Source organism: Agelaius phoeniceus, chromosome 21, assembly GCF_051311805.1.
Source record: "Agelaius phoeniceus isolate bAgePho1 chromosome 21, bAgePho1.hap1, whole genome shotgun sequence".
NCBI classification, from domain to species: Eukaryota; Metazoa; Chordata; class Aves; order Passeriformes; family Icteridae; genus Agelaius; species Agelaius phoeniceus.
In genome coordinates this window covers 11,590,853-11,608,007 of record NC_135285.1, presented here as the reverse complement: position 1 = coordinate 11,608,007, position 17,155 = coordinate 11,590,853, and the positions used below count along the sequence as shown (strand labels likewise).

The following is a 17,155-nucleotide window of genomic DNA, read 5'->3' as shown; positions in this document are numbered from 1 at the left end:
GAGTAGAAATAACCTATAGTTGTGTATTCCTCTTTAAAGAAATATTTAAATTTACTCCAAGTATGGCTAAGAAATTCTACCTTCCAGAGATGGAATTTCTGAAAATAGAATTATCAATGCTTTTTATTTCTAACATAAATAAAAACTGAAATGCATCACACAATAATCACAACATTAATGCTTGTATATTTGTAACATGCCTTTTTCCTTCCTTTTAGGTAATGTATTAAATGATAGGCTATGTTTTGGATAAGGGGACACTGATACACGTTCTGTACAAGGGTGTTCTAAGATTACTTATCAACAGAAGTTTTCTTGAGCATACAACCAGTGGCTTCTAGAACACACAGGGAAATAGGAAATTTACAGGAAAATAGATGCAGCAAAAACTCTGTTTTTCACAAAACATGTAACAGACCACTGCTTCTGCTACAGTACCACAAAAACAAGAACATAAAAGCGTATTCCTCTAGAGTTTACAATATGACAAATTCCAAAGAACCTCAGAATTCCAACAAGACAGAAGGGACAAGGGTCAAGGCAACACTTACAGCCCAAGTTTTGGTGAGCCTGAAGATAGGTGCACTCTGCAGTGCTGACACCACAGACATAAGAGAATGAAGATTGTTCAGTTCTAGAAGCTTCTGAAGAAAGGGAATAATAGCTTTTAGCACATTGGAAAAGGAAGCAGGATTAATTAATATAAAAGTTGCATTAATAAACCATTATTTTTCATTAATAAAATACAAAGTTTTCATCTATGACTGCAGACAAAATATTATCCCAATGCTGTCATGTGCAAGATTCTTAAGACCACTTTAAGAGTTGCTAATTTTACAAGTATACCCATCAATAAATAGGCATTTCAGTTTCGAGAACACAAACAGTACTTGATTTCAGTTTGTCATTTTCTAAGGCTATTCCTTCAGGAACAGAAAATAGGAAAAAAGTATTCGATGCATTGTTCTTGAAAAGAGTAATGTAATTTTAGAAATCAAATATTTAATCAAGCAAAAACATTACAGGAAGATGCTGACAACCCTCTCAGAATTAACACAACTTTTACCTTTGTAATCTGTTGTATAGGAAAAATTTACCTCACTTCAATGTATTTTGAATTTACTCTGTGTGTTGACAATTACTCAAAACACACTGATCTCAGGCAGACAATACTTTGGAATAAAACTGTCAAGATGATAATGCTTGCTACAACAAGCATAAAAATGTAAAATAGAAAAATGAGAACTGTGTCACATAGCTTCTTTGTGAAGCCTAAGAAGAGGCTGGATTCATCCTTGACTGAGCCATTTACTCACTGCTCAGAAGCATTTAAGGAAGATCTGGACTTTATGGAGGGAAAAGCAGGAAAAGTAAAAAAGCAAGAGAAGGAAAGAGGGCAGTGTTCCCCCTCATGCAGGCTAAAAAAACCCCAAACACCACCACTCTTATTTCTAAGAACAACCGAGGACCTCCAAGTCGAACATTCTCCTGTTACTTGGACTATTGTTTTGTTCCAGTAACTTACTCAGATAAATTTTCTTCTCAAAGTACAAAACTGCTAAGTAAATTGATTGGAAATATGCACAATAGAAAATTTGTTTTGTACTACACAGAAAATATTATTTTAATTACCTACACACATATGCAATTTCACACATAAAAAATTCGCACTTGGGACTTTGATCCAAGTGCTGTGTCACTCAGGGTCACATAAAACAGAATGACTGCAGGTCGTGAAAGTGATAAATATTTTAAAATTTGTTTGTTTTAAAGTTATGTGTAAAATGCAGTGCTCAAACTCAATAAAATAACGGAGCTTTAAAAGCAGTGCTTTTTACCAGCAACTACATATTGCAAGCAGGAATACAAGTCTCACAATAGCTATTTTAGAAGCAAGGAATTTCTTTTCAAAAAGTTAAGTTTTAAAATGGTGGGAGACAAAAACCAGAAACATTTACAACCACATTTGATGTTGTCAACACACAATTAGCCACCAACAACTCAAACCACTTTTAAACTTGGTAGGTAGAGGTACAAGATGAGTCACACCGAACTGGGTAGGTTCATCTAACCAAGCAGAAAAGAACAGTTCTCGTTCTTTTCCTTTATCTTAATCATGTAGTACAACATAACAGATGTGCTAAAACAGAATTGTTACCCTCTGCAGTCCAACAAGGGCTCACAGGAGTAGTGCAGAAACAAACACGAAGGAGTTAAGGTTTTGAACGATAGTGTAAGAAATCTGCACTTACTTTAGCTATTTTCACGAAGTGGCTCAGTATTTCTGCCCTTATTTTTAAGGTCTGTGCTGTTAATATTTCTCGTACAACCCAAAAACTGACCTATAAAAGTAAACACATAAAACTTTAATTTGTTACCAAAAAAACGGACTTTATTAGTCTATTAGATGAAATATTTGCAAACTCTCACAATACTCCAGGAAAAAAACAGGGTAAGGAAAGAAAAGATTTCTGATCCCATGAATTCTCATCTGTATCACTGCAATTGCCCTGAAGCATTACCAGCATAAGAGGTAGAGAAGTGAGACAACACCAAGATAACTGAATGCACAAGTGAGACCCAGAAAAAAAGAAAAAATATTGCTACTGTTGCACCACAGCAAAACAAATCAGGAACTAGTAATTAGGAACAAGGGGTCTAGAGGAACAACATGAAAATGTGGACAAAGCAATTGAAAACAGGAGTTGTAATTTAAAAATCTTAATCCTCATTTGGAAAAACAGGTTTTAATTCACATGAGTAGTTCCGTTTAACTTTACACTCAAAGACAACTGTCAAACAGTACCTGTTCATCACAGTAATCAAATTATATACCTGGTTAAATCTCCTAGTAAAGGCAACAATATTTGGAGCAAGGGTGTGTTTTTCTTTCTTATTCCATCCACAGCTGGCTAGTTCCTAGGAAACACATTTAAAAATTGCCTTAAAAAACAGAAATGAGTTCTCCTTGACACTAATTCTAAATCACTCTTCTGTTTTTTAGAACCACAAGTCTCAATTTCAATCAAAATGTTGTTCAACTTCGCAAATGTACACTACTAATTTTAGACACCTTCATATGAAAAGGCAGAGTCAGCCAAAGAGAATTCTGCCTCTGAAAAGCACTTTGTAATGCTGATAAATGGAACACACTCTAGAGATCTGTACATGCCTGTGTGAGCAGCAGGAAAAGCATTTTCAGCTCCAAACACATTCTGAATCCCCATCTCCAGCACTTAAAACTTGGCAGATAAAAATGCCAATTTGCATCTGTCAGGACACAGATTCTCCACATGAAAAGTCCATGTCTGGTCTTATGATACTAGAAATCATATATTTATGTGGAAAAAAACCTCAGATATTCTACAAGGGACAGCAAAACTTACCTTTGGTAGAAAAGTGGAAGAGATCAGTAACCTAAGGATATTAAGTGATTGCAAGAGGGAAAATCCTGTGTATGGCAAAATCATTTTAGGTTTAAATTCAGACTGAATAGGAAGGTTGATAAAAGAGAGTGATTCAAAATGCCCCTGTGTGTTTGAGAATTACACTTTGTCTTTTTTTTTTTTTCTGTATGGAGGGATGCTGGCAGTTTCCTCAGTGAGCACAGTCACAGGAAACATTCCCATCAAGTGTGCAAAACCTTGAAATTTGTGGAGATTGCAATTTCAGGACTTGAAAAAAAATCTAAATGAAGTCACATAGAAATCTAAAATGTAAGCATAATTATTTCTGCTGGAGAACAAAGAATTATTAACTAGACATCCTTTTTCTAAACTCTGCAAAGTAAAATGCAGATGTGTTTCTTAGTAATAGCTGTTGAAGAACAGGAAAAAGCCTCAGCAAATAGCACACTTAAAGGATGTTTGTGTGTTTGAGATAAGACTTGGCAACCAAAACTCTAAAATCTTAGGTATTTCCATCCATGCATAAGGTCATGTTAAAATAATAAAACCTTAAATTTCAACTAGAAAATGTTAACTTTCTTAGTCTAATAACTTAACTAATAGCAAGGGAGAGTTTCATGACAAATACACAAACTATTTCTGGCTTTAAAATGTAGTCCTACAGTTGGCAGAATTTCAGGATAGAAGCAGTTGTTTCTTTTTGGCAAACAAACTATATTGATGATTCCAATAAAATGAAAATCAGAAAGCACAATTAACAACTAATAGTTCATGGTAACTGCTACATATCCAAAGATCTATATTCTAGCAGAAGCTGGAGATACAATAGTTTTCCTTCTGATCACTCCTCAGTGAGTTACATCTGCTTGCCAGAGTAGCACTTTAGGGAATTTCATTTCCAAAAGGCAAAATGAAGCAATTACAAAGGAAAAGAAGAAAAGCAAATCAATTGTTTTGGGATATTTTTTGCTATAAAATTCTATAGCACATGTTTCATAGCAACTAAAGTAAATTCAAAATTTGCTTTAAAAATGAACATCTATAGTTTTGCATTTTGTTTTTTAGTTCGTTCATCTCCTCAGAGTATGACACTACCTCTGCTTTTGGCAAAGGTAGTTAGAATAAAAAAAACCCCCTGTTTTGTCCTGATATTTGTCGAAACAAAACTTCCTCATAGAAAAGCATCTATGTATCAATTTGTACATATAGAAAATCTTTTGCTAGCAGATTTTTCTATAGGCATTGTTAATTTCTTATTGCATTATTTGTTAGCCATTTTCTTCCCCACAGGAAAGAAAATTCTCCCCAACAGCCTGGAGCACACACGCAATTTCAGAAGCATGAGAGTGTTTTCAGCTATAAAACTCTCTTGGTGTTCTTGGGGGAAAAAAAGGAATTATCTGACAGGAAGGACAGACAACAGATAGACAAATTTTTTATTTCCTTCCTATATTTTCTCAAAATAGAAGTCTGCTAATCCCTCTGAACTACTGTAATAAATGATGACTTGTTTTGTTAGTGACCTAATTAGGTGGCTGGACCTTCCACTAAAAACCTTCTAAACTTGACTGCCCCTACTGATGTCAGATATTCAGTTCTGCTGACATTATGGGGGAGCATGGGCTGCCCTTCATAAAACCATGATATTCCAACCTAAGAACAAGAAGACAACAAGCCACAATGGATACATGGTCTTGTAGTCAAAACACCTGAAGCAGGAGTCACGTGATTCTCGTACCTTTTGCAGTAAATAAATTTATCATATTTTACCCAAATTTGTCATATTCTGACAACTACTTTTATTCTTCATTTCTCAAGTTCTTACTACTGATTTTCAAACGTCTTTGTTAACTTTGACTGCTTTTCCTCAACAGGCCTCAGGTTCCCTTATGTGTCTTTCTAAAAAGGTTAAAATCTTAAAAGACTAACTTTTAAGGGTTTGCGCTAATTTAATCCCAGCATTTATTATTCTGAATCTTAAAATTAAGAAGCTTATAAAGCAGTTGATGCAGTCTAAAATTGAGATTATGGCCAGAGGCAGGAGTCAAAAGTCTGAAATCAGATATGAATTGAAAAACAGCAGCAGAAGGGAGAATAGAAAATTTTTGCACTTGATAAACTTATCCTGAAGAAACACTCCACTCAAAGCAAGACAAGAAGACTTCCAGAAAAGCATAGTTATCCCCTTTGGCAACAGATGACAAACCAAAGTAACTCATGCTGGATTACAGATTCACAGTACTAATAGGGAATATACCTAGAAAAACATTAGTGCAGTGCAAGAAAGTGAGCATTTTTGAACAAAAAAAGCATTCTTTGAATCGTCACATTTCTTCAGGCACTGATTTCCAAAGATGGTTCAAGAAAACCTACCTCAGGCTGTATAGCTTTAAATACTGGCATATCCATCAATGTTATCTGGCTCTGAAATGAAGACAGAATTTTACATTGTGTAATATGAAGAGCTAACAATGATGTATTTCTATCTGCCCTTCGGTAACTACAAACCATACACATATTTCTTACTAACCAGAACTAGCCTATGCTAGGGTCTCTTAAAGACTTAAAAAAATGCAAAGTAAAACAAATATGCTGTGTCAGGTCAGTACTACATGATTAAATCCCAAGACAGGATTATTTTATTGAAGTTGATAAAGTCAGAAATTTGTTTTCAAAAACACTGGAGGTTTATTTAAAAGCTGGGGGTTTTTTAAGAAAAAATATTTCATATATTTTTTAATACTCTGCAACCCTGAGTATTATATAAGCTTAAATGCAAAAATAACATTTATACTTACAGCAAACTCCTCAGGAGTTACTTTCAACACATCAAATACAACTGCATCATAGCTTTTATTGGCATAATCTGAACTTCGCCCTTCCAGGGAATCTGAGCTGCTACTACCCTAAAAAGAAAAAATAGTAGGCTTATCTGCAGAATGATTAATTTAATCTCAAAATGACTGACTCCATTTTGATGGTATATTACATTGCTCTGAACTCACCAATAATACATGGCTACTCTAAGTTACAGAGTAACAGGTCAAAAGTGCCATTTAAAATGAAACAAAATGAGTAATCATTAACAACAACAATAAAAAAGCATGGCTGTGAACACCAAAAACCATGGAGTGCTCTGTAATTACTCTCTTGCCATGTTAGTTCTTTTTCTTACAAATGGTGTAGTATGTGACTAGCAGTGGAAAGGGCTTCTGTGAAAGCTGAAACAAGCCAAAATTTCTATTTTGATACAGGAGCTAATAAAACCCAACGAACTGTACCTCTGGAGTGGCAGAGGTGACCATCACACTGGCCATGAAGTCATTCCTTTTATACATGCTCTCCACACGGTGCAGGAAGTTTCAGCTCAGCCAGCACTGGTTGAAAACAGAAATTCCTGCAAAGCAAATTATTTGTGGAATAAATCAGACTTATTAAAAAACCCAAAATGCACACAGAAAATAACCCAGCAATACAAGATATTTCATTTTCCTACTCAGAGCAAAGGACTTAGGAAACAAGATTTATCTTAGGAGATAGATGCTCTTTTCTTTTCCAGGTACCACCAGCGAAGGAGTACAATTGAATATTGCTAAAGCCATGCCAAGTCCTTACCCTTACCTCTGCTCAACTCCAGAAAAGCAGGGGGAAAAAAGTGTATTATTTGTCATTCATGTTGAATTAAGTTTTATATAAAAGTCCCTCCCAGGCAGGACAAAGTCTCAGAAACTGCAGACTACCACAAAGTGCTTACAGAACTAGCAAGTCAGCTCAAGCTCTGATTCTCTTTAACTGAGCAAACTGCATGGTTGTGTCGCCATTCCCCACAGCACTCATGGATGAGCCCATGGCAGGCACTGCCACTGACTGCTGTAAATGGGCTCTTTCATCAAAAGCTGTAGTTGCTCATATGTGCAGCAAGGGAAACTGCCACATCTCCCTCTGCATCCTCACGTTCCCTCCCACAACACTGACCGCACCAACAGAAAAATCCTGAAAAAACAAAACAGTTAAGAATAAAAATATCCTCTTATTTTACTCTCTTTTGAAAGATGAAGTCTTCGCTTCTCATTCCTACAACAACAAACAATTCTCCCCAGGATCTTGCATGAAACAAGTCACTAATTTTGCTCCAAATAATGCCAAGATCTTCTCTGCTAAACAAGGCAACAGTCAATTTCCTTTATATTTTCTCCTGATAAGGTTAACTCATTTTGAGCACTAACAGGCTGCTAAGTATTTCTAGGTCCGGAGTTGCTCTTCTTAACAGTCCTTACAACCATGAAGTGGAAAGTAATTCTGTAGATGTAATTTCTTTAACATGTGGCATTTACATTAAGGCCACAAAAATATTCTTGTGGCCTCCATCTCTGCCTTTCTGAAAGGTTCTCCAGGGCATGAGGAATCAATAACGATGTGAAAGGGGAAAGAAAAATCCCATATGTGAACTTGTATCATGCCCAAGTTTTACACAAGTTTCAATGTTCATTATATCAAACTGAGACAAAAATGCTTTAAAACCTAAACCCAAAAGCAGTAATATACTTTTGCCTTTCAACATTCAGCACATACACAAATCTTGCAAGGCTAGAAACTTTCATTCTAGACATGATCAAAATAGATTCCCCTTGCCTTACCCCCTCCCCCCAAAATATTCCAAATATAACACAAGCATTTAAAATGCACTGCTTTTTCATATGTGCAAAGATTTCTTCAAGATTCACATCTATGAAAAAATGCTTCTCTACACACCCACTTGTTTTGCTACCTTCATGAAAGTCATAGGAAGCAATTATCCTTTTTAGTCAAGTCCACTTGATCATTTGAAGTGTTTCCCCACCTGCAGAAAGCATCTCTCTACACACAAAGTAACACAGGAGCTGATACTATGCCCATGGTATGAAGAGGCTGTCAAACAACATCAAGATATTAAAAATAATAGTCCCCTGTACTTGCCATATTTCACACCAACAAGATTAAAAAGAAATTTCTCAAATCCCAGAAATTATCAAAGGCCCAAAATTTTGGCAATAAAATGTAAGAAGTCACTTAAATTACATACAACTTCTTTTCACAGCTTTTGATTCATAATTTCTTTCAACTTGCTCAGGTTAATCGTTGAAATGATGCATTACACAAACAATGCTAAAAATCAAAACTAAGGAAACACCTTATCTGTTTGCACGGAAGGTTCACAGGCACACTGCAGTAGATCTCCTTCATAGGCTGTCAGAAGCAAAGTGGATAAATCAGGATGCAACAGACACCAGAGTTTGTCTATTCTTCTTTGCCAATTTGACAAACCCATTTAGATATGGAGTACTCTCTGAAGCAAAACTGAAGACAGTGCAAAAACAACTGGAAAAAAAACCCAAAAATACCACCATCAAAACCAAGCACAGAAGCAAACCTTAGAGCCATTATTTTACTAGCATTTGTCAAATCTTGTTATCTATGCCACAGAAGCAACATTCTTCGAAAGCAAAATGCAAATTTTATATTGCTGTTAGTAACATGCATGTAATGCAGTCAAAGTGCCCATAAGGTCAGTCTCAGTACTAGTTACCAAACTCACAAGAAAGTCACTGAGACACTTAAGCACAGAAAACTACTTCTGGCCAACAAAGTCCACTGATTTGTGGACTTTATTCACAACAAAGTCCACTAAAGTGCTCTAATTTCTGAATGCTAGCAGAGCAATCTGAGGAAGTTACTAACTGTTCACATTGCTTTCAGCAAATACAAAGATTACCATGTCAGCAACCACTGATGACCACTGTTCTTATTGATTTTTTTCACTAAAGGGAAAAATACTGAGCTACATATGCTTCTTACCAGCCCTAATTCAGCCGTTCCACACTCCACAAGTCAACTGGCTTCGTTGATTTCAATAACCATTTACTTACTGCTTTCATTAGTTGATTATGGTTTTCCTAATAACACTGAATCGTGAACTGAGAGCTGCAACATGCTTTTAAGAAAATATACTTCAGCATTCTATCAAAAGATAAATATTCTTTCTTAAGCTTAAATTAGCTGGACAACTGGTTCAGTGGGAGCAATCAAAGTGCACTAGGGCCCTACCTGGGCACTGATAAACTTGGTTAGAACCAACAGAAGTAACCATAATGCTTTATATGAAAAATATCTTAATTTCAAAAGGTCCTTTTGAAGTAATTAAACAATAAATCTTGGTGGACATTTGGACAACATGAGAAATTCTAGAGTATTTGAAAGCCTGGATTTAAATAATTGCCTACTAACGGTTTATTAACGGTTTATTAACAAAGCAATTAGGCTAGAGAAGATTAGTCATAGAAATGTGATAGCTTTTTAAAGATCTTCCAAAGCAAACACTTGTGTATTTTCAGTATCCATTTCACCAGGAAGACCCTAATATATTTCACTATGTTTTAGGCAACAGTACCCCCTATAGATAAAATACACTATGAACAATTTAGCAGTTTCATGCACATCCTTTTCTGAGAAACTTCTTACTGTATTTAATGATGAATAATGAAAATGTAACAGAAATAAAATGGGGCTGTGGATTAATTCAGCTGACCATAAACTGAGATCACTCAAGTAAATAACTATTCCTCAATAACGTGCATCGTCCCTGAGTAAACAGGCTAAAAAAACCTGAATCTTGCATCATTTCCCAATAGCTGCCAATGGATCAAGTCTAATTCTGGAAAAAGCATATTCAAAGTTGATTTCCCTTTCTAAAATTCTCTCAACTCTCCTACTTCCACCCCTCCAGTGCATGTACTCAAACGAGTTTGTCTGTGAGCAGAGAAGCAGCTGCTGTGATGAGTTCAAGAAACAACTTCAGAATCCAAGTCCTGAACTCTTGGGTTATCTTAATACACAACTGATCTGAATTATACCTAACAGTACATTAAAAACAACACCTAATGCGCAGGTCATGCATTTATGACATGCTTTATTTGATTTGTCACATGTTACACTAGACTGCCATTGGTCCCTTTGTTGTCACTAAGCTGCCCTACAACAATTAAAATTCCAGCTTTTCAAATTAACTGTCATAGGGCAACCTGGATACAAAGACATATGTGGCAGTCACTACACCAAAAAGGTAAGCTAACATTCTACAAGTGGAATAAAAAGAAGGTTGTCTTATTTTTCAAAATTATAATGAATGCAATGTCTCAGTTTCCTAGTTTAAAAGCTGTATGCAAAATTTCATAGCAAAAGGCTGTCAAAAATTATTTCAAATCTCACACAATCCTCAGTTGCTAAAACCATGAAAGAGTAGGAAGCTGACAATGCTGGCTTGAATGTCCAATGCTATTCTTCTGATTACGCCCCACATCTTTACTATATCCACTGATTACTGAGCTCACTCTAATGAACATTTATTATATTTACAAATTTACTTTTAAATGTTTTCTTCTCTCCATTTCTTCTGTCTGCATCATTACTTACTGCATCAGGAAGTAAAGTAATAGTATGATCAAAATTACTTGTATAAGCTGAAAAAGTACAATAAAGTGAATTCTACTAAGTAAAGACAGTAGATCTCCATCTGGTTACCTAAACAAATTAAGACAAGAAATACAGTATGGGTTTCTAATTATTAGAAACCATTTGGAGAACTTTGCATAGACTGGAATTTTATCTGTGTCTGGAAATCTTTACATCAACGTTCCATATCAAGACAGAACTGCAGTGCTCTCTCCAGCAGAAGTTCTCCTTCAAAAGTCATTACCCTTCAAGCAAGTCTGCAAACTTGAATATCTTAGAAGACCAAGATATATGTTTAGGAAGTTTTACTTTCAGGGAATCTTCATGAAAGGAAAAAATCTTCAGTTACAGGAAAAGAAACATATATCTGCAAATTATAGTAAAATACTACTACAACTCAAGTTCTCTAAACAGATGAGAACTGACAGACACTTCTGTAATCTCTGGTTATCAAATATAGGTGAAAATATGAAATACCTGTAACTTTAAATACAATTGCATACTTACAGTGGAATAAGGCAGCTGTGCTCTCAACCCATTTTGCTGCACACCTCCATTAGTTCGTTGCTGGGTCTAGCTCTGGTTTTTCAGCAGTTTTATCTCTTGTTTAAAAGCATAACATTCCTGTAAATACCAGGAAACAGGATTACGGTTACATTTATTTTACAACTCAATTATTCTCAAACTGTGCACTCCTCACCTGAAACATGTGCTCTGGGATTTTTATTCTTACATCTCCCTCACAACTTTCATTGTTAGCTCCCCATTCTAGTTTCATTGCTATTTGACAAATTCCCAAACTTAAAAGAACTACATATACATCACAGAGAGAAGAGCAATGTATTATAAGTTTCATAGCGAAATATACTCCAAATATGTGCTTGTAACTCCCCCTCACTCTGTCAATCAACACAAGGTCCAAGCCAACACACATTATTTATTGGTTTCACTCACTTCTTTCAAGGTGCTTTATGAATTGTAAATGCTACTCATCCTCACACCATTTTCTTCAAGGCTTAATTAAATAAAGCAAAATGGACACAAATCCAAATACAGTAATTCTTTTATCTCTGTATCAGCAAATAAAGCCATAGCTCTTCCAACAAACACGATCAGCTACAAACCTAAGAAAAATACTGCTTAGGTAACTAATTTTGGTGATATTTACTTTAGGCATAGCCCTTCCCTTTTCTCCTCGTTTGCCTTATACCAACTTTTATAAAACCTAATGTTTAATAAAATTACACATCAAATGAGAAGAAAATAATCTCAAAGACACCTTCTTTTATATAGACTGATATGAAAATCTCATTAAAGCCCATGTTGCTTTGATAAAGGTAAAAATCACTGCAGGTCAATTGGTGCTACTGTGCCTCTACTACAGTTTTTATTTTCGTTCTATCACTAGAGAACCTCCCCCTTAAAAAAGTCTCTCTTCTAGACTATAACTATACACAATTCCTACTGGCATCAAAGCAAACTATCTTTTGCTAGAAAAGCAGTATTCTTTTGACACACCCAAAACTCATCCAGTAGGCACTCCTTGCATGAGCAAACGATCCTAGTTCACAGAATAATCAAAATGACAAGTTAAAAATGGGTTAGCAACCATTTAAGTATTTCAATGAAATTACAGACATGATGCCTGTTGTCTGCCCTGCATCACATGGCATTTTAGTAAAGGGCAAACCTTGTAATTACTATGCATATGAACCTCTGGATGTCTTCCCTTCACTAAAATAAGGCAAATAAACAGAAAAACAAATAAAATAACTTGGTTTGAAAGTGTTTTGTACTCATTTTTCTGCAAACTGGTGCTACATCACGCAGGATGGGCAACATGCAAGTTTGTGTAGGTCTGCCCTTTACAACAGCTTCCTGTCCTTCTGAGACATGAAGAATATCTACCAGGCATGGCATGAATATTCAACAAGTGAAAAAATATCTGACTATCAAAGCTAGACATAAAAGACAAATTGCAACATTCATAGATAAGGTTTCTGAGGCAAGGAATATTCTTTTGTATTTCAGAGACATCAACGCATTTCAATTTTTTCAATAATTAGTGTGACAAGAATACATATGCTCCATTTAGTTGGGTTCAGATCAACAAGCCACAGACAAAAGGCATGATGTACTTCTACAACCAAAAATTTCAACATCCATTCCTCCATCCACGACTTGCCAAGGCCCCAGGCTGACATAAGCCTGCAGAAGCTAGACCAAAAACTATCTGAAGTGAATTGAAAACAGATCGCAGTAAAGGCTCTGAACAAGATCCGCACGGTTTCATCCACATGATATGCAAATAGTTTTCAAATTTATTCCTAAAGACACAGGAGGCCGTAGCCAACCCTAGGTGGTTTCCATCTGTTCCCCCAGACCCCACATCCGTACCAAGGCTGCTCCCGCTGCCGCCCGGATTCGCGCCGCGCAGCACCGACTGCACGTGCCCGCCCCGCCTCACCGCACCGGGCCAGCCCCGGAGCCCCGCCGGCGGGCAGGGCCGTGGGCGCCGCCAGCCCCGCGCCGGAGCGACAGCGCCGGGCGGGGAGGGGCCCGGGCCCCTTTCCGAGCGAGGCCGAGGGGCTGGTCGGGCGCTCGCAGAGCGGGGAAGCGCCGCCCGGCCCCGCCAGCGCCCAGCCCGCCTCCCGCGCACCTGCCGCGCCCCGCGCAGGAGGGGCCCGGACCCGCCACGGCGGGCGGCGATGCGGCAGCGCCCCGCGCCGCCCCCGGGGAGCCGGGAGCCGCCAGCCTCCCGCTAGCGGCGCCTCCGGAGGGTGAGCGCCCGTCTGGGCCTGTCGCCGCAGAGCTCCGTCCGCAACACACGCCCGGAGCGGGGCCGGCAGAAGGCAGAGGGACGAGGGGCTGTGGCGGCCTGTCCCACCTTTTCTGCCGGGCACACGGAGCTTGTCCGCAGCTCACCTGTTCGGGACTTGATGCCCCCAGCAACGCCCACGAGCTCTCTCGGTGAGAGGGAGGCACCCTCAGCGCCGCCGGGGACGAGGCCCGGCCCGGCTGGGGACCGCGGGGCGGGGCGGGGGCGCGCGGACTGACGCGCGCGCCAGCCAACCGGCTCCCCGCGCGGGAGCGCGCACCAATGGGCCCGGGCGGGGCGGGAGCGCGCGAGCGCAGGTGCTGCGGCGCCGTCCTTGGCCGCGCCCGCCCCGCCCGCGCCCCCTGGCGGTCTCAGCGCCGCTGCGCAGGTGGCTCCGTGAGAGCGGCGGGAGCCCGGGGGTGCGGGCGCGGGGCGAACCCGGGGGTCCGGGCAGGGGGCGAACCTGGGGGTGGGGGCGCGGGGCGAGCCCGGGGGTGCGGGCGCGGGGCGAGCCCGGGGGTGCGGCAGGGGGCGAACCTGGGGGTGCGGGCGCGGGGCGAGCCCGGGGGTGCGGGCGCGGGGCGAGCCCAGGGGTGCGGCAGGGGGCGAACCCGGGGGTCCGGATGAGGGGCGAACCCGGGGGTGCGGGCAGGGGGCGAGCCCGGGGGTGCGGGCGAGGGGCGAACCCGGGGGTCCGGGCAGGGCTTCCGAACAGCCCGAGCGTCCCTCCCGGTGGCGGCCCGGCCCCGAGCAGCGCGTCTGGTCGCTCCCGGAGAAGAGTCAGTGAAGTGCCGGTCGTTCCGTCCCCTCGCCGCAGCATGGGCTGTGCCTCTCCCTTCCCGAAAGGTCCCGACAAACCTTTCGGAACCTCCAAACTAAAACCGTGGTCAGGTTCAGGTCCGGGTGATGATGCTGCGGGTCAGTGACCTTGTGTGTTCTTCCAAGGCAATCAAATAGAGCTTTGTGGGCTTCTTGGTAATTGAGAGTGGTACTAGAAGCAAAGAGGCAAAAGGATGGTGCACCTTTCTCTGACTTACAGCTTCTATAAAAGCTATGCTCAGGCGCAGTGTGTGTAGGCATCGCTACAGGAAAACATTGACTCTGTGGACTGGTAGGTACATGCAGGATTCCACTCAGCCCATCGGACTGGCCTGCAGGTTTGCGTGTTAGAGAACAAAAGCCTAGTGAGGGTATGCAGAGGAAGCTTTGAGATACTGCATGATGCCCCGAATACATTTATAAGGTGTCTTTCCAATTTCCTGGTTACCAAAGGTTTTCAGTACCTATCAAACTCAGAGCAGTTTAAACATCTTCAGACATCACAACTAAATGTATATGAGTGCGCTTTTCAAAGCAGAAAAATTCAAATTGAGAATAAATTGTAAAAATAACTTTAAACATAGATTTGAGATCTGTTATGAGTCCTGATGCTCACAACACCAATAACTATATCAAAGCCAAAGGCACTACACAGAAGGTATTCTCTCTACACTTCCCTGCCCCTCAGAAAGGCTAAAGAAAATTAATTTCATATGAATCTCCAAAAATTTAATTCTTATTTGAGTTTATCCTATTGGTGTACTGCCAAGCAACACACTTTCCTCTAATATGTATAGCATCAGTTCCCACTAGAGCAAAAGTACAGAATTGTCTGGCAAAATATTTTCTTCTCTGTCCTGTATCACTGTGCCAGAACATTAAAACAGCAATCCATGTGCTACAGTCTTTGGAAAATATACATTAGTTACTAGTATTTTTACAGGAATTTGGAAAAAAACTATCTGAAAACCAGTTAACTTCTTATCCAAATGATTATGAGATTCTGACAGAGTCACCAAACTGACACTTAAAGTACTGTAAAATGGTGGTGTCCACTGCCCAGGTAGGTCTCATGCAGCACAGCAGGACAGCCTCTGAAATCCTGGGTATAAACACTGCTCTGCTAACAACGGAATCACCCAGCACCTGCTCCTCTTGAAGGGGTCATAATGAGGACTCGAAACTTCTTTTTTTGTTCCTATTTTAGGTTTCTGCTATGTACAGTGCCTTAAATGACCCCTACATCATATATTTTTAAAAATAAGCCAGCACCCTCTGGTGGAAAAGAATGCACAGACAAGGAATGTTACTTTAGACAATGGCATCAGCCATATAATTTCCCTAAATTTTAATGAAATGTTTCTGTCTATAATTCAACTGACTTTTGACATAATATTCAATTTAAATTTTTCCTAAACCCATGCACAATACAAATGTACTATGCTATTTCATATAGCTCACGAAATGTAACATCCATGGAATTTGGCTTCATTTTCTCTGCATGATTATTGCTGGAAGAGTATAAATTCCGTATGCCATATTCATTGGCTATTCTACCTTTCCCTCAACCTGTTTTCAAGAAGTCTGCATTATGAAAAGTTAAGCAATGGGGCCTGCATCTGCATGTACACAAAGATCAGGTGAACAAAACTGGTTCTTTTTAACCTAAACCAAGTTTTTCCTGTAGCCACCTTAACAAAACTTTTTCACAAAATCTTTGTCTTCTGTTTTCTGCTGAAAGTGGTATTTTGTAGCACTTTTTAAACAAGTATCCAATCTCTGGGTCTGCTTTTCCCTTGATGCTGAATTCAGATGTGCCAGCTACGATAAGAGAAATTCAGCTATTTCAGAACACTCACAGAATCAGAATGATTTAGGGAAGGGATTTAAAAGCTCATCTCATTCCACATCCTTGCCATGGGCAGAGACACCTTCCACTGGACCAGGTTGCTCCAAGCCTGGTCCAACCTGGCCTTGGTCACTACAGGGATGGGGCTGCCCCAGCTGCTCTGGGCACCCTGTGCCAGGGCCTCGCCACCCTCCCAGGGAACAATTCCTTCCCAATATCCCATCTAAGCCTGCCCTCTGGCAGTGGGAAGCACTCCAGACCCTTGTTAAAAGTCCCTCTCCAGCTCTCCTGGAGCCCCTTTAGGTGCTGGAAGGGGCTCTGAGGTCTCCCCAGACCCTTCTCTTCCCCAGATGAGCAGCCCCAGCTCTCCCAGTCTGGCTCCATAGCAGAGATGCTCCAGACACCTGATCATCTCAGTGGCCTGGGTACCAGTGCAACAGTATGTTTATCCCACTCCTAAGAGTCAGGTCTTGTTTACCCCATTCTGCATTACTTGAAGTTTCAGACCTTTATAAGAAGGGGATTTGAAGGGAGGTGTTGAAGGCTGGAGTACTCTGACACCAACAGGGACTCAGGGACTAACCCATGCAGCTCCAGTCCCGCCAAATCCCACTGCCAGTCAAGATAACCATGGCCTACAGCTGCACTGTAGGGGGGATGCTCCTGTTAAATTCAACGTCGAGGGTGAGGAGGAGTGTACCTACACTTGCTGGGAGCAGCATCACCCCTACTGATGTCGGCAGCAGAACATAAAACGTAAATGCTGCTGAAGGA

At 40.2% G+C, this 17,155-nt stretch overlaps 1 protein-coding gene across 5 annotated transcripts in view; it reads right to left on the bottom strand.

Moving 5' to 3' along the window:
- The window catches only part of RALGPS1 (Ral GEF with PH domain and SH3 binding motif 1), a 76,766-nt gene extending 62,790 nt beyond the window's left edge, over positions 1–13,976 (bottom strand). For 4 of the 5 annotated variants that reach the window (XM_077189370.1, XM_077189366.1, XM_077189367.1 and 1 more), the window contains exons 1-9: positions 13,821–13,976; positions 11,403–11,519; positions 8,578–8,765; positions 6,689–6,804; positions 6,206–6,313; positions 5,781–5,831; positions 2,836–2,919; positions 2,253–2,342; positions 552–644 (exon numbers count right to left, since the gene is read on the bottom strand). In XM_077189370.1, coding sequence (XP_077045485.1) covers positions 552–644; positions 2,253–2,342; positions 2,836–2,919; positions 5,781–5,831; positions 6,206–6,313; positions 6,689–6,745 — 483 coding nt within the window. In that variant the 5' untranslated portion in view covers positions 6,746–6,804; positions 8,578–8,765; positions 11,403–11,519; positions 13,821–13,976. Of the gene's footprint in view, positions 1–551; positions 645–2,252; positions 2,343–2,835; positions 2,920–5,780; positions 5,832–6,205; positions 6,314–6,688; positions 6,805–8,577; positions 8,766–11,402; positions 11,520–13,820 lie in introns of those variants that run through there. The other variant, XM_077189368.1, reaches the window with a different exon arrangement.
- Between the last annotated feature and the right edge of the window lie 3,179 nt (positions 13,977–17,155).